This window comes from Chiroxiphia lanceolata, chromosome 2 (genome assembly GCF_009829145.1).
Source record: "Chiroxiphia lanceolata isolate bChiLan1 chromosome 2, bChiLan1.pri, whole genome shotgun sequence".
Classification (NCBI taxonomy): domain Eukaryota; kingdom Metazoa; phylum Chordata; class Aves; order Passeriformes; family Pipridae; genus Chiroxiphia; species Chiroxiphia lanceolata.
Window position 1 is genome coordinate 91,280,738 of NC_045638.1, and position 21,187 is coordinate 91,301,924.

The 21,187-nt window shown below is 41.8% G+C and overlaps 1 protein-coding gene across 19 annotated transcripts in view; it reads right to left on the reverse strand.

Moving 5' to 3' along the window:
* Positions 1 to 16,841, reverse strand: part of LOC116781936 (rap1 GTPase-activating protein 1-like) — a 44,319-nt gene extending 27,478 nt beyond the window's left edge. For 3 of the 19 annotated variants that reach the window (XR_004355032.1, XM_032677774.1, XM_032677772.1), the window contains exons 1-6: positions 13,464 to 13,873; positions 9,322 to 9,415; positions 8,823 to 8,858; positions 4,805 to 4,852; positions 3,651 to 3,689; positions 3,346 to 3,537 (exon numbers count right to left, since the gene is read on the reverse strand). Coding sequence is in view for 14 of the 19 variants with exons in the window: in XM_032677774.1 (XP_032533665.1) it covers positions 3,346 to 3,537; positions 3,651 to 3,689; positions 4,805 to 4,852; positions 8,823 to 8,858; positions 9,322 to 9,415; positions 13,464 to 13,507 (453 nt within the window). In the remaining 5 variants the exon portion in view is untranslated. Of the gene's footprint in view, positions 1 to 2,560; positions 2,640 to 3,345; positions 3,538 to 3,650; positions 3,690 to 4,804; positions 4,853 to 8,822; positions 8,859 to 9,321; positions 9,416 to 13,287; positions 13,410 to 13,463; positions 13,875 to 16,601; positions 16,730 to 16,749 lie in introns of those variants that run through there. The other 16 variants (XM_032677777.1, XM_032677786.1, XM_032677784.1 and 13 more) reach the window with 12 other exon arrangements.
* Positions 16,842 to 21,187: the final 4,346 nt, after the last annotated feature.

The following is a 21,187-nucleotide window of genomic DNA, read 5'->3' on the forward strand; positions in this document are numbered from 1 at the left end:
TTTTAAACTGAGATCTGAGTAATCATATGTATGCATAAACCTGTAATTTCCTCATTACGATTTTCTTTTTCCTCTGTGATTTTCTTTCTCTGTAAAAACACACAGGCAACAGAAGGCAGACTCCGCGTCCTTCAATGGACAACAGCATTTATCCTTAGCTGTCCTGATATTAAGAGATGAACCATCAAAAGACTTTATGGTTAATACTGAAGATTCTCAGTGGTGACAAGATACCCTGGAGCTGAGATGACCTATATATAGGTACAAATTTGTTCAGCCATAGAAGCGGTTTCTATAACATTTAATGCAGTCTGAAAGGAAGGTTTGGATTTCAAACATATCTCCGTGAAAAGAATTAAGTCTCTTCCATGGGTCCAAGGGAAAAGACTAACTGACAGTTTGCCTCAGAAGTTATAAAGCTATTAAGACATCTGCCATCTGCCACAACAGTACTTTAACCAGCATGAAGAAAGGACAACTTGATGGAGAAACACTGGAATGCATGGCAAGAAAGCTTCCCTCATCAGCACTGCCAGCCTCAAACCCTTGTAAAACTGTACCCTAAGTTTCTTTGACTGGCTGTTCCAATGTATACCTTTATTAAATCCCTCGTGGCTTCAGGCTACTTCTCTTTATTACAGCTTTGGAAAACAAAGTAGACATGGAATTATTCCCAAAGTATAAGACATAAGGTTTTACAGCCTTCTTCCTACAGGTAGAATAAATCTTACTGTGTAATCATCATATAAAATACAGACCATGATGCAAAGAAAAGGAACTGAGCTACGGCTTGTGTGTCCTACCGCTTTTTTTGAAGGTTGTTTTAGAGAGTCTGCTATAAAAGGTTCTGCAAAAGAGTCAAAAGAATTGTCTGAGTGACCTGTATATGCACACCCATGCATAACACAGACATGCATATTAAGTTTGTAATACCACACACAATGCTCTAATTTCCCACCTTTTCTAGAGGATATTCCCTAAACCATTTGGCTGTGCCTCTCCCACCACATGATGCTTTTGGACTCTTCTTCAGCTAAGGACTGTTTGCCATTATTCAAAGTTTGAAAGAGAACTTTCTTGACATCGCTGAAATAACCCTCCCATGTTCTCAGCAAGAAAAGGACCCAATCCACACAGAATCAAAATCAATGGTATCACAAATTTGCACTGAAGAAATACTCATCTAGAGAAAAAGCTCTGAGCTCTCTCCTTACCTAAGCTCTTAAACCATTGGGTAAAGTTCTCTATTAGGAAGACTTTTCTGTGACAAGAGTCCTGTTCACCCTGTTCTTTTCTGACACTGGCTTGCTCAAAAACGTGCATGTTTAATTGAACACAGACACACATTCATATCAATTAAGGCAAAGGATAAAACACTGGACACTAGAATAGGAATAATATAGGAGAGAGGAGATTTTCTGTAGTACTGAGGCACTGATGGCTGGGCACTCTGCAAATGCAAAGTCTGATGATGCAGGGAATCCTGGATCTCACTTGGAAGGAACAGTGATGATATGGCCTTGCTTGAGCAGGAGTATGGACAGGATGAGCTCCAGAGGACCCTTCCAACCTCAACTATTTTGTGGTATCAGGTCAGCAGCAAATCCTACAATCAGACTGAAAAAATCATATCCCAATTTGCCTCTCCATGCTATCTGCCTCTGGAAGCCTTCAAGCACAACCCCGAATTCAACATGACATAAAAATAATTACAGTTGGCATACTGAAAGCTTCCAGAAGGTTACAGGATAAATGTCCATTAACAGATTGCACAGCAAATCTGCCAGTCTTGAAAGGAAGTCTCCAGGAAGGCTTTCTTTTTTTTCCTAAGTACTTATAAATTATATTAATATCAGTTTTCAGAGTTGCATACTACACAAGCACAACTAGTGCTGGGGACCTGCTCAAAGCTCTACCTATTCCTGTTTTTAAACTTACTGAGCAGTCATTGAGGGAGATCACTGAGTAAGCAGCATGAATACACCTGTCAGGCTTTCTTATCTCTTTATGCTATGAACTGAATCTCAGAAGAGCTCATGGGTTGTTCTCACTTGTTCTTGATGGCTAATATCATCCTTAGATCCAGTCTGATAATCAACCAACTCACTAAGTAGGCCAACCCAGATGGACCTTAATGGCCAGCCAGCAAACATACACTTTATGAGGCCAAGCTCTGTTTCCCTATGTGTCAAATTGGATTTTTTTAAGTCAAGGAGCATTTAGCACCAAACTCACTGTGTTGGTTTGGAGTTGGCTCCCTGCCAAGTCCCCAAACCCCACTGCAAGGGCTCCCCCCCATCCAAGAACCAAGGGAAAAGAAAAAAAAACCAAGAGAACCGAAATAAGAGAGAGCTAAAGCAATATATAAATATATTTACACTTATATTACATTTATATACAATTACAAAAACTATATACACATAAGGAAAAAAAAAAAAAAACAAAAACCAAAACCCAAAAACAGAAAAGGGAAAGGGAAAAGGAACAAAACAAAAAAAACCAAAAAAAACAGGTATATACACTCAATAAAGAACTAGCCGAAGAAAACCTTAATACTTTCCTTGACATAGCACAATCGCACTCAACACCGCCGCCACGCTACCAGACCCTGGATCAGCAGAAACAACAGGCCCTGTAGGCCCAGCCAGGCCTCAGCTCCCCCACAGGAGCGAGACCAGCTGTGGGAGTATGCTGTCTACAAACCTTGCTGGAAGGAAAGAGAGGAAGCAGCTTCTCTCCCATCTTATTTATACTCTACCTTACGTAAAAAAATCATAGGGAATACTGGGAACATGGCCACTTCCTAGTTCTGACCTGGTTACCAGGAAGGCCTAAAAAACCAAACCACTACGCTCACTTAAATCAACAACTATAAAACGCACATTCCAGTTTCATCATACACATTCTATGATGACCAAACACCGAGGAAAACAGACCATTTTTCTTCCTACTGAGAGGCTTGCACTGTCAGCGGTGAAGTCCCCTCCAAAATAATACCATCTCCACTTCCAATTTTATTACATTGTTTTCCCCTTGTCATCCCAAGGTTGGTATCTGTACAGGAGCCTCAAAATAGCTTCTTAACCAAATATAGTAATTTCCTGTGCAAATCTTTCTCTTCTATTAATGCACAGGATGATGCACGTTTCCACACTTCACAAGGGGATAGAACCAACTTAACGCACTACAGCCCATACCACAGTATATACTTTATTTACACTAGTTCAAGGCATCATAAGGAACAGAAATGGAGCAGCTCTGCAGTCATCTCTAAGTCCATCAGAAAAAGCTTGAGAAACATTTCAGTCTTGAGGCTGAAAAGAAGGCTCTGAAGGTCACCCTTACCTTTCCCAGAAAATGTTTGCGGTACAGCTTGGCTGTAGGGTCACTTTCCAGTTTCACTTTACCACTCCAGGGAAAGGGTACATCAGACAGAGTTGGACTCAAGCTGGACAGGTTGTGGCTGGTCCCTTCAATCCAGTAGCCCCCAAACTGGGGTAAGATAATGAGAGGATATGGCCACCCTTTCTGTAATACCTATTCAGAAGGACAGAGAGCATCAAAACTGACACACCAATAAGCTGGAAGGCCAATAAGCTGAAAAACCAATAAAGTCCAAGGAAAAACAGTGGAGAGTAATACTAACTCACCTCATGGATGCTGGGGTAAGGAATATACTCCTCTTCTGTCTGAAATCAGAAGAGACCATTAGCAAAAGCATGTGACATCTTTTAAAGTGTTATGCGCTCATGATGGTGCAAGCTGTGCTCTCAGCTTCCATTCTTCCCTAGGTCATCTTTAGAGCTTCATTTCAGGATTAAAGGTTAGACTCCATTTCCAAGGTCTCAGCATTGTAATATAGAACTTTGAGAACAATACATTTAGGAGTCAGATTTTACCCACCCTCCTCCTTGAAACCACAGAGTATAGGCATGCAAAATGTGGAGGAAGACAAACTATAGGCAAATTCAATGTGGTTAGAGGAGTCAGCATCTCTCTTTTCCTTCCACACAGTGTTAGACAGCTGCTGTTCTTCTGTAGTCAGAGGTGACAGCAGGAATAGCAGAAACAGTACTGTTATTTACAGTGAGACTGAGGTTTTGTCATCTCCATGGCTAGATCTGTGGCATACAACCACAAGGACTAAGGCATGACTGAGGGAACAGGAGCAGTATCTGAGCCATTTTATGCCAACTGGATGCCCCTTCCATCACCACAAAGATCACTGACTATCTCTGTCAGAATTGAGTTGTATCAATTCTCTAAGTGGTTTTTTTTAAAGGTTATTCCAAGATTAAAATCAAGGTCAAGTTTGATTTAAAGTTTACTGGGCCTGAGCTGAGACTGAAGAAATGGAGAGGAAGAGTTGAGAATTTAAAGATGGGAATCTGTCCCTATTGTCTTAATATTGAGCAAAATGGACCAGCTTTCTAGAGTATCTCTATGTGTCCTCAAGCAGACTACTGAAATAAATGCAATCTGGTTTCATGGATATTATTATAGCTCTTATATTGACTAAATTTAAGAAATTACTTAGGCAAAATTAAGACTGCCAATAATAATAAACACTTATTGGAACCATTAAATTAGAAAAAGGGAAGTGTTAATTCTATTTCAGCTAAACAGTTTCACCCTTTGTGCAGCAATGAGAAAAAAAAAAGAAAAGAAAAAAGGCAAGCATATATGTGTTCTTGGGATGTTTGTAGACTCCCTGTTCATTCCAAGATGAAAATACACTACAAGCCAGGTCAGTAATTATCTGCCATTCTCAGTAAATTAAGAGGCAACAATGACTTGGTCTGACCTTGAGAGGAGCTGGAAGGGAACATCTTTGTTCATCCAGACGACTCCCCTGGAAACATAAAGTCACAGACAGTGAATCCTATATTTTAGTATGTCTGTTTCACTTACCCTCTGTGTCCTTCTCCATATACTCAATATGCATATTTTGTCTCTCTACATAATCTTCTATTTTATGCAACTTTGAAAGTTTGAATAAAAAAGAGCAGGAAAGCTAGAACTTGGCCAGGCCCCTAGTTTGACATTAAAACTGAAAGGCTACCCCCAAACTTACATCTCTTAAAAAGCAGAAAGTTGGGAGATATCAAAAGCAATCTCCCAAACTGATTATCCTGTGTGCTACTCTAATCTCTCCTAGCTACTTTATTTCCTATCTGAAGCAATATAAAAAAGTGGAAGAGGTAAAGACAGAACACAAAAGAACAGTATTTCCAACCATTCTTTCCTGTTCTACTCTTCCTTCTCCCTTGAAGATATTGTCAGGCAAAGCGTAGAGAGCCTCAAAGCAAGGTTCAGGGAAGTAAAAAACACTTGTTTTGAGCATTAGAGTTAAACAAGAAGTCCTTTTCTTATCAAGCAGCTCATGTGCCTTGCTTCCATCCACATATGGGAACAAATCCATCTCTTGGAGGTAAGGTAGAAAATCAGAGCTGCTCTCCATCCAAACATTTGACTAGTGCAAGAGACTCTTGAAGGCAAAAAGGAGCCACATAGTGAAACCATGTACATCTGCTTTCCCAGGCACCATTACCACAAGGTGAGTTGGAATTGCAAGGCAAAAGGCTACTGAATGCCTGTATCTTCCTGAATCAGGAGCTGGCATCCAGACTTGATTCTCTTTCTTTAAGGCTATTCCATCCTCTGCCTTCTCACCATGGCAAAGGAACTCACTTCCACCACACCTCTGCAGCAGAAGCACACAAAAATAGGAAAATTTTTCTGAGGATAGCCCCAACACAGAGCATAGGCCCAGAACAGAAGAAGTCAAAAAGATACAGGGGGTCAACAGGCTATAGTCCAACTTGCCATCACAGACTGAAGAAGAAGAGCCAAAATTGGCATTGTTAGATAGGAAGCTGAAAACCAGGATTTAAGTTGAAGCTTTCTCTTACACACAATACATGAATATTCAACTACTGCCACCTAAATCTTGTAACTGTCATACCAGAATACGATGTTGAGACTACATTTTTATACACCATCAGCGACTGCTTAATGGAGCGGTTAATTAGGGATTCCAGACAAGGATAGGCAGCTCTCGACTTTGTTCTGAAAATAAACAGGATGTGATTTATAACAGGTATGCCTATGTATGTATTCTACAGTGGCACTATCTTTTAAACGAGATTCTGGTAGAAATAGGTCAATCTCAGAGGAGCTCTACAGTGGAAACTTAGGAGGCTCAAGAACAAAAGTTTTGGGCCAATGTTCCAGCTGTATAGGGTGCAAAAACTGCTAGCATAGCAACAACATTGACATTAAGAAATAGCAACCTTACACTGAGGATTATTAATAATCAGGATGCTCCTTGCAGGAGCAACAAAAGGAAAAAAAAAAAAAGGAAACAATCCCCAACATATCTATTTCACATAAAAAAGAGGTTCTGGAAAAATGAGAAAGGTTATTAAAAGAATATAAAAATGAGCCATAAAAAAGCTAAACTTTAATGAAATGACGAGGAGCCAGACTTTGAGCTCCTAAAGATGCTTAACATCTTTAAAAAACTCTTAGAAAAACCAGAAGTAAAACAGTATGGCTAAACTCCAGGGTAAGGAAAATTAGTAATAGATGCATGAGGTCCTTCTTCCTAAGTTTGAAGTTGAGTTCAATCACAAAAAGGAGCAGTAACAACAAATTTTGGTTGGTTAAATATAGAAACATAGTAAAGCAAGCAAGGAAAAATCAGCAGACAACAAAATTGAAAACAAAATTGAATTCCTTAACTGTATTAGGAGAAAGAAGCTTTGAATAGTATCTACAGGGTGACACAGGATCAAACTATAAAAGCTGAGCTTTGAGAGAGTTATACCACCACCACCACCACCCTGCCCTCAAAAAAAAATATTTTTTTTCATTTGTGTTTTCAACAAGGGATTCTAAACAAATACCAGCTTGGAACCTTTCATAGAGAAACTTCAGAAGACCTGTTTTGAATTGTGATTTTGGTATACAGCAGTCAAAATGAACAACAAATTACCAGGGCATACATAGGTATAAAGCAGCCACAGCCTTCTGCAACTAACTGTGGAAAGTACTGGTACAAACTTTCTGTGCACAATGGGCTTTCTGCACATGGAAATGGAGATTGGGAAACCACAATTTTCTAATATTTGTCTCCCCTTCCTTGACATTTTTGGCAGATCTGATAACTGCAAAAACTTTCCAGTTTCAAAGGAGGTCCTGGTAGGAGACCAATATCGCAGCAAGGCCTGAGGGAAAACTTCCTGATAAAAGGAGCTGCTGTTGTATCAGAGCCTCTATAGAAAGCAGAGGAATGTAGCAGCACATTCCATGACCCTGCACTGTTAAGGGAGCTCCTGCTAGTCTGGGAGTAGAAGACATAGGTCTAAAGCCACCAACCTCTCCTTTAGAGTGAAGCTTAAAATACTGACAAAGATCTAATGGAGCTGTGGGTTGTACAGTCCAAAGCTTTATTTTAAAGGGTAATCAGGACTGCAGAAATATACAGCATAAGTTGTCGGAAGTGTCAGAGCATGGGCAGACCAATTTGTTGATGATCACTGTCATTCCTCAAAAGGGAGAGGCATAAACTACAGCAGTCTCAGCCACTGGTTGAGATATTCTTCTGATTTGGTCCAGTATGGCTTGCAGTACTGCCTTTAAGGAAAGGCTTTCCCTCACTGTTTCCCTGGGTACCCTACTGAAGACAGGATCATTCTGGGAATCTGATATTCCCAAGGTCTTGTACAGGGGAAACACCTGGCCTGAGCAAAATGAGAGAATGAATGGCAGAGAAGAAACTGTCCAGATCCAAAGTCAGGTCCAATATGGCATAACAATGCTACAGTCACACACATTTTTCACGGGGAAAGAGCGGTGTCTGGAGGGGACTAGTTCAAAACAGACAACTTGGATACAAAAGGGAATACAGGGAAAAAACATGAAGGTAGTTGTGAGAAAAGAAGACTGAAAAATATGCAGAAACTAAAAAATAATGCAGAACAGAGGTAGCAAACAAAAGCAGTTAAGTGAAGAGGGACTGGCTATGCAAACATGAAGATGTGAAAAATCTGGTTTTATTGGTTGAAATAAAATGTCCATGTTTTTCAACTACTTGCACTAGGAACAAGGTCAAGGTTAAGCACAGCATTTCAAAGAAGGTGCATCACTCAGGGAAAATACTGGCAGCTTGCAAGGATGGTCTGAGAACACACAACGTGAAAAATTTAAAGACTTCATTGTTATATATTTAACACATATACTATTATACTCCTATTCCTTTTTTGGTAACTTAAAAGGCAGAGAAACCTAACTCTGCCCTATTTTAATTTTACAACATAATATATGCAACTAAATGCACCTATTTCCATATAAGAATTAAGGCAGAGTCCTTCTATCTTGCACAAGTTAAAGACAGGGCCTACCATAGTTATTTATTAAACTGTTTGACCTTGCTAAACGCAGTTAGGTCAACAACCAATTAATCACCTGTCATTAGTACCTGCTACCCATCAGAAATACAGTTTTCTGAAGAAGATGACAGAGATACCTTAATGCAGCTTTGATTCTCTCAGAATCACACTTCTGCAAAGAACATACAGAATTATAATAATCTGTGTCTATTGCTTCCATCATGCTGGTTGGAAAAAAAACCAGAAAAATGCTTTTGATATCCCATTGAAGAGCAGGCATAGGAGCTTGAGCCCAGAAGACCTAAACATTCTGCAAGCCCAAATTAAAGGGCACTGGGAGTGAAGTGACAGGACAAATGGCAGCTGCTTATTTGTTTGGCTATGAAAAATCAAAAGATCCCAAAACTGGACAGAATTACTTCTCCTTACCTGCATTTTTTCAATCATCTCAAACAAGTCCACAGTCTGAAAATGAAAAGACAAGAGGGGAAAATAATTTAACATTTGAAGAAGCTAACATTATCTTCTGTCGTATCTCAGATATTGAAGGAGCCAACAGTTCCTTCCATGTTCTAGCAAAGAAACTGCTTGCTCACCAAAGACATGATGGAATTGTTCTTCCTTAGAACTGATAGCATGGGCAAAACAACTGGCCAAATTGTCTTCAGCTTCTGTTGCAAAAGCTTGGCCTGAAACCTGGTCAGACAGGTATCAGGAATTTCTCTCTTTTAACAGGTCACACTGACTTGATACAGTATGGCATAAGAACAGTTTAAATGAAAAAGTTTAGGATTCTCACAGAAGTAGGCAACTATAGCTGTAAGACATGCTTGCACACGAGTTTGATTCCAGTCATTCCTTCTGCACACATAACTTTTGTTCAAAGCACACTCCAACCCTGAGCCAGAGGAACACGGACTGCTTTTACCTTGTTGGGGACAGCCGGAGTGAGGGCACATGGAAAGCCTTCAGTGGGAGAGTCTATAACATTGCTGAAGCACTGCGCTACCTCCTCAGACCTCCTGCAACAGAGAGAGTAAAAGAAAAAAGAAAAAAAAGAAGAAAAAAGTTTTAGCACTTAGAGAATTTAAGATGCCAGCACTTGCCTGCAGTGTCTCCTTTGCCTTCTGCTTACTATTCCTCTCCCCAGACCATTTCTTACCTATGAGGAAGCTGTCATTTCCTGTGAGAATCCCTGAGATATTACTACTTACAGCCTGCAAACATCCTCGATATAACAGCAAAAATCTTCTGGCCCTGAATGCTCTGTCTCTGTTCACACACAATATTTTCTTCACAACTGTCATGTAAGTGCTGAATGCTCTTTCTTTGCCAAGTTCCTCTTCCATCATGGATTTGCAGCAGACTAAAGAATCAGAAGAAGGTCTCACAAGAAGCTTTGTGTTCAGATTTTGACCGTATTAAAAGAGATGAAAGTTCTGAAATATCACCAAAATCAGCATCTAAAGGACAGCCCCAGTTGCCACAGCCTGGGTATTAGCCTCCAAGACAGGGGCATAACAGAGATGGTGTGAGATCAGAATTGATATAGCCTGCAGGAGAGATGTAAGCACGGTTCTGTGTTACCACTGCTAGTAAAGCCAGTGTGGAGATTAGATGGGCTTTTGCCTGCCCACCTGCTATGGAAAATATATTATTATTATGGCCCCTGCTGGAGCAGTAGTGTGTACAAGCAGCAGCAGCACTTTATTTGATTTCATAGAAGGGAAAATAAAAAGCAACACAAATAATCCACTGTTGTTTAAAAGACATACATACTATTCTTGTGTACTCATGTCTGGGACTGCCCTGACTCAGGTGCACCTTGCACTTGAACTTGTTGAACTTCACAAGGGTCCCATGGGACCCCTTCTCGAGCTTGTCCAGGTCCCTCTGGATGGTTCCTTTCTGCTGTTGTGTCAATCATACTGCTCAGCTCTGTGTCTTTTGCAAATGTGCTGAGGGTGCACTCGATCCCACTGTCTATGCCATTGATAAAGATATGAAAGAGCACCAGTCCCAAGACAGAGACCTGAGGGACACCACTCATCACTGGCCATATAATCATCATATAATGCATATAATAATAATATAATGCAATCAAGAATTGCTATCCTCTAGCTATTAGATGCATGACTGCTACAGTTCCCATTCTAAGAGATCAGTATCTGTAAGTCACACAGACTCTTGCTTTGAAACCAGTGGCTGCATTCCCTGTTGTATGGAGGTACAACATATTTCTGCAATCATGAAGCTACTCTATCACAAGCTCCAAGAAGCATAATGCTCTGACAATTCGCAATTTATTTTAGTGGTCCAATGGCATCATGTAACTTGCATATAGGCTCACCTACACAAAGTAACACAATGCTTCCATCCCACATCCTGAAACTGGAGATGAGAGAGATCTGTGTAATGCGTCTAGAGATTAAAGCCATAAAATATCTGGGAGGGAAGATGTAGGAGTTAGTCTTGACAACCCCAAATAAATATTGAAATAATTTGATGGCAAATGTATTTAAAATGAATATTAATATTATACTAATACATGCTTTATTCATCATCTTATTCATTTACTTGAAGCATATTTGAGATAAGCAAAATATATGTCCAAGGCAGTACATGAAGGATTTTCATAGTTTCTTTTAAAAACCTGAAGTTTTTATTCTGTGAGCCCTAAAAAGATAAGGGCTTAATTTGATAAATTCTCATTTTCAGAAAGAAATTTAATAGTTGAACTTTTTGTGCAACTGGATGCCCTGGGGCCTTGTTGCATGCTACAGCGTTTTCTTTGGCATGTCACTGGGTTGAACGCTGAATCATCCAGCGAAGAGTTAAATACACACCTGCATCATGGAAATCTGGCAGTTCCTACAGGAGATCACTCTGACCAGTACTGCCCCTGTTCTCTCACCATACATTCATCTCTATACTTTGGACTGACCAGAGAACTTTGTGCAGCAACTGCTCCTTTACTGTTGAATCCTAGTACAGTTCTATTGTCAAAATGAGTCCAGTAGAGACCAAAATCACCAGTCTTACCATACATTTAGAGATGTTCAAAATTCTGTAATTATCCCAGATTAGGAATGTGCCAACAGACTTTAGAAATCCAGGAGGATTACCTGAATTTTATGTTATCTTTTATAAAATATCACAAAAATGTGGGGCCATTATAACTACTGCTTGAAAATCTACTTGTGAATTTTTAACTTCTGGAATGAAAAGCACTGAGCTTTATTAAAGAGAACATACTTCTTTTCAAATTGGAACTTCAAACTCTTTGACCACAGAAAAGAAGAATATCATCCTTTTGAGAAAGAAAAGCAATTCTACAATCTGGGACTGGAATATTTATTTGCAAATGTATACTTGCTGAAGCTTTATTTTCAGGAAATGGCAACTAGGGGAAGCAAAGGGCCCAGAAAATGCTGAAGTCTAAACCAGGACTTTGCTACTGACATTAACCAGTGCATTAATTTCAAGTGGGTAGCCAAACTAAACGTAAGTACTGCTGATCCACTGCCAAAGACTCCACTCTCAATTCTGAAATAGTGCAGGAAGCACCTTTGCAGACCTCTACCTCCACACACACACAACTCCGCTCAATCCTGTCTTGCAGCATCCTGTTATTTCAGTCCGGATATATATCCCTCTATACAGCTCTCAAAATTGTTGCTATCTGCTATAGCTGAGCCAGTTCAAGAACCAAGTCAATGCAAATATTTGTTCTAAGAAAAATACAAATGGGACTTGACAGAATTTCATACATCCTTTCATAAATATTCCAGAGGTAAAGGGGATTTGTTGCACTCTAAAAGACAAGTGCCCCAAATCCTCGGGTAACTAGTTTCCTGGAAGTTCACAGGGAAGCAGGTGCATAGCTACCGTAAATACTTCAGCTAATCTGGAAGCCTTCCAGAAGAAGAAACACTACAGCATGATTTGCAGCTATCTATGGAATGACAGTCAATAAAATAACTGGTGTCACAGCCTGATAGGATAGTGAGACACTAATATGTTTTTTAAATCCCTCACTAGAAGGGATAGACAATTCAGAACTGAAGGTAATGTGAAACAAAAGCAGGCCTGAAATACTCCCAAGGAAAATTCTGGGCAACCACTTCTCATGAGCAACAGCTTCTGCTCTTTCTCTCTCATCTCTCCCTTATAGAGACACATTTAGTCTACCAAACATGACTGTTAGGTATACAGTGAAGACAGCTGAAAACATGACACGAATAGCCCCACCCTCAAGCACCTGTACAGCTTTGAAATTTGCTTACATGCAGATTCATAAAACTCAAGAGAAGGAATTACTGAGACAGAACTAAGAAAAGGAAACAACCACTACGAATGAGATGTGGTTTGCTCTCAGGTGGTCACAAACTTTCTGCTCGTAGACCTCGACTTCCAGTAAGGAACCTCACTTCCAGCCACACTCCCCCCAGCTCCTGCCCCTCGCGTGGAGGCCACTGTTCCCACTTGTGGGCTGCCCATGCCCTCTGCTCAGGACTTCGTGCAGCCACAGAGATGGACAGGGTATCAGGAGGGCCTGGAGAACCCAGCCAGCTCTCTCTGCCCGTGAGGTACTGCCCCGCGGGGCAGGAGAAAGGATAACTCTAGAGGGAAATTTATCTCGCACTCCCAGCTCCCGAGAAGTCCCAGCTGGAGAGCTTCCCCATTCCCAGGGTAGCAGAAGAGCCCGCCGAGCCTCCCTCTTTCCCTCCAGGGAGAGGAGTACCCTCTTGATGTATGTCACCTCACCGCCTGCGTCCCCCCGGCCAGAGCGCCTCCGGGAGGGAGGTAGGGAAGGAGGGTGGGAGAGAAGAGGGAGCGCCGGGCCCACAGCCAGACCCGGACCTGCTGGGCCGGGACACAGCCACCGCCTTACCCCTCCTCGGCCCTCCGCCCTTCCAGGCAACCCGCTGGGCTCTTCCTGCTGCTCCAGCACTGCGCCCCCAGCGCCGGCAGCCGCTGCCCTGCCCCGTCCCCAGGCTGCCCGGGAAAGGCAGGGCCCCAGGCCCCGCGGCCGCCGGCACCACTCCCGGTCCCGGTCCCGGTACCTACCCTCCGCAGGCTCCGGCAGGGAAGCCGTGCTCCCGGGAAAACATGCTGCACTGCTCCGCTGAGTCAGCTCCCGGGTTCCCTCCTCGGGAGCTTCCTCTCCCCCGGCCTCGCCATGGAGAAAGACTCAGGCTCCCTCCTGGCCCCCCGCGAAGCCGCGGCTCCCGCCCCCACCCCTCCTCTTCCTCCCAGGCCGGGATTCACCAGAGAGACAGCGAAGGGACCCCCACGGCTGGCACCGGGCCCCAGCCGGCAGCGGCTCAGGGAAGGACGAGAAGGAGGAGGAGGAGGGATGGAGGAAGATGAGATAAAGGGGGATGGGTTGGTGACTCCTGCCCCTCCTCCGCTGTGGAAAATGGGTTCCCCCTAGAGCCCTGGGTTGTGGGGAGTCCACGGACAGTGCAGGAGCAGCTGCTGGGACAGCCGAGCCGGTTTGCTGCTCTCCGGGTTCTCCGTGATGGTAAGAGAAGCACAGCGCGTTAGACAGGAAGAGCAGAGGGGTCCCTTATTCAACTTTGCTATAGAACAAGATCACTTCCCCAAGCTCTCAGTATCCAGTGGGGAAAGCGAGCATCAGGGCTCCATAAATGTCCATTCCCTTCAAGGGAAGGATAAGAAGATACTAAATCCACTAGCCCTTGGCATTTGGAGCTGGCATACATCAAGTACTACAGAGATTTGGCAAGCTTATGAAATAGCTCACTGATCTAACATGTAAACTTAGGAAGCTCACATTTTGAGGAATCCCAAACCCCTTAACCACATGTATTTGCATTCACTCAATAGATCGTCATTCCTAATAAAAATCGAGCGTGAGAAGATGCCTTTCCATTGCAAGAGTATGCACATACCTGTGTTTAAACAAGAATACAGAGCTGTTCTGGACAATTTTTTTTAATTTTGATTCTCAATTTCATTCCACAGGATGATATAATGTTTCCTCTTTACATCAAGACCTATAAAAGCAGCAGCTAGAACCTTACACCAAGTGTCAGTCTCACACTGTTTTTGTTCTGACTCATGAAGGGGATATAAGGAAACACAGAATAAGAGAGAATTTGCAGAGGAGCCAGAGAGCTAGGAAAAGATGCAAAGGAAGAGTACAAATAGAATGCAGAGAAATCAGACAGAAATATGAGATAGTTGATATAGGGAGGGCAGGGGGGGAGTAAAAAGAAAAACAGAGAGCAAGCAGTTACATCAAAGGTTTAGGGATGAGTGCAGCATTTTCATCTTAATGCGTCCTATAAATTCTGCTCATAAAAGATCTGGATAGAAATGATTATGGGGGCTTCAAGGGTCTGTGAGAAAAGAGACTGCAAGGAGTAAGGAATCAAGGCAGGTGACAACTTTGAATAGACAAAGAGAGTGACTACTTGCTATTTTTAGTAAGTTGCATGGAGTTCAAGTGATTCCATTTCCTCTTGTCTATTTCTTTTTTTTTCCCCTGGAAGATGTGATGCTGGAGTATTGGCTAACTCATACAGCCTGCGTCCTTGCTCCAACACAAATGCCTCTCAAATGGACCCAGAGCACCGAATACAGCAGCACAAGCAGTTCTCACTCATTCACCTGAATGTCTGAGCAGAGATGTGACTGGGCCAAGGCAAAGAGCCAAGCTTGCCATTTCTGCTGCATCTAGGAAGGAGGAAGAGACATTATTTTTTGCTGCTAGAGAGGGCTGCCAGCAGTAACTACTGCCCTCCCCCATCTCAGGGTCATTATCAGCAGCACTAGCAAGCCTGGACATCGTGAAAGCATACAGTGAGGCCCAGGTCTTTCTGCCATCCTTGTTCTTTGGCTGCTTGCCACTACAGACAAGAGCCAACTTTGTTCACATTCAAAGCCACACTGGACTCAGTTTTCACTTAACTGTCTCACAGCTTTACCTAACCTTCTGTGCAACTTCCAGTTGTGTACAAAGTCCTCAAGATACACAAGCAAACAATTATTCAATACCTTAACTACTGTTCTAATTAGCCTCCTTTAGCAATAATCATGTGAATAAATCACATGCAAGCAAATCCCAGGACCCCTTTCTGTTCCTCAACTTATAATCAAGCTAATGATTGTTACTATTTACCCTGCTGATGCAACAATATCACCAAATATAAGCCTTGAGTTGTACTAAGTAGATTCAGCTCCTATTGATAGTTGCATTCTGATATGACTAATTCTGTGTACTTACCGTCTCAGACTGTAATCCATATATTTGTCCATAGCTGCATAGGTCATTATGCATATTATAGTTATTGTGTGTTTTAGGGACTGGCATACAATTTTCTGTTCTTTCAGATATCCGTATAGCTATATTAATACATGTATTACAGTAATTGGTGTTTATACCTTTTGCTATGTATTTTTCTAGTTTTTATTAGCAGAAGTTTTTCATTTGTTTACCTGCATTAGCATTTTATCTTGCTCACATAGGAAAAGTCTGTACTGGCTGTAACACAGAAACTAGTCCCTGCAATTTTATTAATTGAGTCATTGTGAGAACATCAGAAGCTCCACAGAAACTGCGCAGTACCAGATAAACACAGCAGCATATCCTTCAAGGGTCAACTCTTCAGGGTAAAAACTGTATTTTTTTAATGTTTTACTACAATATTACACAAACTCATAGATGCATCCACAGATAGAAAGATACATGTTTTCACATCAACTGTTTCCACAGATGTATGCACACAGCTTCTATATATAGTACTGGCTGTGCACAGACTGCACCTCCCGCTGCGCACTTGGACCCATCATTTTATGTCCAAGATTGACAGAATCAGGGTGGGCTTCCTTTGAGTCTGGACAGACCCTCTTTCATGCCCCTTCATCCCTTCAGTTTGTTTCATTTCCTACACAGACATCTGCTCTCCCCAGCTTCACTGTCCCTTTCTCTCTCTCCAACTGCTTCTCTACACAATGCAGTGTAGCATAATGTCTTATAAAAGCACACAAACACTTTCCCTGCTGAGGCTGAAACTACCCCAAAGTCCATCCATTACACAACGCCACGCAAGCAACACAGAAGATATGGATCAACCCTCCCCCAGCTATCTTTGCTCCCATTCCTTCTAGATGTAAAATATTTTAATTGGCATTGCAGGCAAGACGAGAATAAAAGCAGCTAAGCTGTTCATCCCCTACCTGAGCAAGGATCTCTCATCCCCAGCTGGTGAGCAGATGGAGACAGGGAACCCAGCTGCTCTCCTTTCCTTGCACTATCAATTATTCACGTAGGTTGCAGTGTCCTCCCTCTCCCTCCCTCCCTCCCTTTCTCTTCCGCTGCCCCCACCTGCGGCTGAATGGAGGCTGAGCAGGTCGGTGCTGTCATACTTGAAACTAGAGATCATTGCCGATTGAACAGTCAGCCTGCCGAGCAGCTGTGCTCTTAAGCAGGGAAGATTGGCCCTAGCAGAGGGTACAGACAGGGGGCAGCTCCAGAGGTGGAGCACGGACAGCTCTGTACTCCAACATCCTGCTCCCTGCACTTCTAATCCCAGACCTGCGGGGATCACCTTTAAAAATGAAAGAGGGGGTGTTTTTTCCACAGAAAAGTACATTTTTCTAGTCCTCTCAAGTATAATGGCAGTTATTTGGTGACAGTGAGCTGGGTCATCAGGATTCATGTGTATAGATCAGAGTAGGAAGGGAAAGTAGAGGACTGGAAAAATCTGAAACCTGCTTATGTAGTACTGATTTAGTATCATAGCAAAGGAACTAAAAGAGGATAATCTGAGGTGACAGGATGACATGGTGCTTTCTGCAAATGCTTTTGGTAATCATAGTCATGAGACTGACCTGTGGGTTGGCATGATTGTTCAGTCACAATTTTTGTAGATTATTAAAGAATTCTTACGTGGTACCAGCCTTAGGCAAAGGTAAAATGAGTTCTGGCAGACTTAGGCCAAGGCTTTTAAAGCATTTTGCCTTTGTAGAGGGCTACTACCTACAACTGAGTGAGTGCTTTAGATCTGCCTCACAGCAAAATTAGGTTCAATTCCCAGGCCAAATTAGCTGCTCTGTTTTGCACTGGAGTAACGCAGCCTCATGCTGGTCCCATAGGTCTGCTGGGGGACCTTCCTGCTAGGTCAACTCAAACATCAAAGTAATTTCTTCTGTTAAATCTTCCCATGACCACAGATGTGGCAGAGGCACCACAGAGACAGAAAAAAAACAAAAAACCCAGTATACTATGGTGCTCAAACAGAAGGTCATCATGGCTTTTCTGCCCTATTTAACTTTTCCCATCTTTTGAAAAAAAATCTGAAGGAATTTTACCAGAAGTGATAAAGAGTTTCTTGAAATTACATTAAAAATAAAGTGTCTAATAGAAATTGTTGGCATTACAACCACAGTTGTAAGGAAACCAGCAACTCTTTTTAAGAGGGCACTGTGATTATTTTTAATTATCTTGTTTTCAAAACTTCATGGATCAGTCATTGTCAAGCATTTCTCCACAATTATGAAGGCTGGAAACTCTTTGTTTTAAATAAAGAAAAAATTAGCACCTTTTTGTTTTTACTTGAGCATGGGAACCATCAAGCACTATAGATGGAAAACCAACAAATTTTCCATGGATTTAGTTTGTGCAGCTGTTTCAGGTCTAAGAACTTTGGTTGAATCCACTGGAGCATTTACAAGACCCTTCTCTTGTGCTGAATCTTCGATGACGTTCACTTTGCAAGCTTTCCCTCCTTTGGACCATTTATGGGTAATCTTTTTTCCTGGTTGACCATTTTAATTAATTTGTAAGGAACCTCTTCTCTAATGTAACAGACAAAAATTCTCTTTGAGGTAATTATCAAAGATATATCAAAGAGATAATTATCAAATTATCAGAATATAATTTTAAGGAAATTATCAAATCAATAAATTATCTTTGAGACCTTGATACACTAATTTTGGTAGAATATAACTATTCCAAAGGTTACTAAGGGATAATGGTACACAGATAGACTGTCTAAAATATGGGTTTTTTTCCAGAAAAGTAGACTAAGAACAAAGCATGGTAAAGCTCAATTAAAGTAAAAAGATCAGCATTGTAAATATTAGAACAGCAGTCATGTTTGGCTTTCCAGTCAACAAAAAATATCAATACCTGTGCATCTACCTGCAGATATAGGAGCATATATTTCTGCTTTTTTTTCTGAATATTAGACTCATACTGGACTAATTGTGTTACTATTTTGGTATCTTACAATGTGAAATTAGTATTATTCATAACCTGATCAATGCAATTATAACATCCTGCCATTTATACAAGTCTTTAAATCACCCTTAGATTATAAACTGTCTTCACATACATCTGTAAAGACTCTAAAAGATACTGTTTCCATATAAGTACTAACACTTCACATTTCCTTGAGACCTTTATTTGAAGATCTCACAATACATTACTGATATTCCTTCCCATGCTTACCAGTGTTCCACATTAGTGGCACAGAGACACTAACCCTCACTGTCACCCAGGGCCAGCAAAAGGAGATGGAGCTCTCAGTCCATCAGTACAGTTGTATAAACAGCTTGAGATGCCTGCATACCACACTGACACAGGGATAGTCCCACTCGGATCAGCCAGTGGATCCGTGCAACATCCTGAATGCTAGTGTTGATGCGATGAAGGGGACTGGGATAAGTGGTCAGGGATGGAAATGGGATATGGCAGGACTACTTTTTTTCGCAAGCAGCAGAATTTTAAACTGGCCCTTGGAAGTGCATCATCATTCTCTCAGCAGAGCCCTTGAATAACAACGTAGTTTATTTTCAAGCCTTGAGCAAAGCTGCCTGCTAGTAGAACTTAATGATGTGTGAAGTATTAATTTATTTGCCTGTCATTACTGTATGAATTGGGGGAGATTTTGACAGTATAACTCTGGATATTTGTTAACAGAAAAAATTCATATGGAAGGAAATTATGGGATTACTTGCTAATTTCAGATGTGACTGGAATGCCCAGCATTTAGAAAAGAGGAAGCAGCTCCTCCACAGAAGTTCTCACTATGGACACAGCAGAAAAACAAGAGATAACATTCAAGTTCCATCAAGGAAAATTTCAGCTATATCTAAGGAAAAACTGGTTCTTCCTATGAGAGTGGTTCAGTGCTGAAAAGTGCCGAGAGAGGCTGAGTAATATCATTCTTGGAGATCTTCAAAAGATGTATGGACAAGGCCCTGAGGAACCTGTTCTAGCTTTGAAGTTGTCTGTTTTGTGCATGGTAGTTGACTTAAATGAGACCTTTCCCTACTAATTTATTCTATGATTTTATTCACTGCATGTTGGAAAATCCATGGCATGAAATGTTCAAAAGTTCAAAGTTCATAATGTCAGTACAATATGTAAGAGCTTCAAGTTCTGCAGTGTATCAGATCATAATCAAGTTGAAATTTTTCACCAGTGGTTTCCACCCAGAAATCAAGTGCTCTAATCATTCAGCAGGTAAAAATTTTCTTGGCATATGTGAAAGTATTTGGAAAATCAGAGAGTTTGTAGCATCCAGCAAGTCTTGCCCTGGAAGTATATCACAGCTGCTCAGTGAGAGGATAACTCAGGGAGATAGAAAACATGAGATGTGAAGACAACTCTACCAGAGGAAGGCACTGTAACAAGCCTATAGTTTGCAAATAGTAGTGCAGTATCTATATAATAAGAACACCTAAGAGAAAGGTGTTCCTAGGCTCTACGGCAAAATTAACTTCATAATTGCCTTTAATTAATAATTTTAACAAAGGAAAACTTTCTTTACACCCTCTCTCAGCCCAGTCCCTCAAAAGCAGTGATACGTGGATATACAAAGCCAGTTCATGTCCATGAATTACATGTGAAATCAAGGCAGAGAAGTGAAAGGATTGCCAAGGTCATGATAAAACAGATAGATGGACAGAAGAGACAGAGAGGCAGGTTGTTAGACTGGTGAGAGGCTGAAGAGCATATGGGTGAACATATGGGCCTTGCCTGGGTTGGATCAACAGGTTTAACAATTTGCAGTAATGAAATGGTATTCAAATAAGGGTAATAATAGCTGCCTAATCCAAACAGAAAGATAGGGAGCACAGGCAAAGCTTTTTTGCTATGTGTATACCCACAAGTTTCCAAATGGTGCTTGCTGCTAGAAAGACACGCGGATTGGGGAGGAATGGAGGTCAGACTGGGATGCAGTGCAAGTGAAGACAACAGAGGAACGCCTGGATGGAAAGGCAATGGGACAAGTAAGTTCCTTTTGCAGAATTAGGGATAAAGTTGCTCTCAGTTTCTCTCTGTCCAGATAATCTGAACCAGCTGGGATTATTCCCCACAAACATCTTCTACAACTGTGAAGGGCAGAGAAGGAGTTAAAGCAGCCCTCAGCCTAAAAGGGTGGCAGGAACGGCTCCTGTCAGACCAACCCAAGCTGGGGAATCCCCGGGGACAGGACACTCAGGCTCCCCTCCACTGGCAGCAGCCCCCTCTTCTGGGAAATGAGAACGATGCGGCGGCCCCTTTAATAATGGGAGCCGGTGCTGATTAGTGTGGACGGCACGATCCACTGCGGAGCGGGACGCCCACAAATAGGCTGCCGTGCCCGGAGCCTGTAGGTGAGACCCGACAGGGCTTACACCCCTGGATCGCTTGTAAATACAGGCGGGGTGGGGGCAGAGGAGTCGTGCTGATAATTTCTTGGACCTGGTTAACACCTGAAATATTATGAAATGGTGTACTTCGGTGAAACATTTGTACTTCGGTGAAACATTTG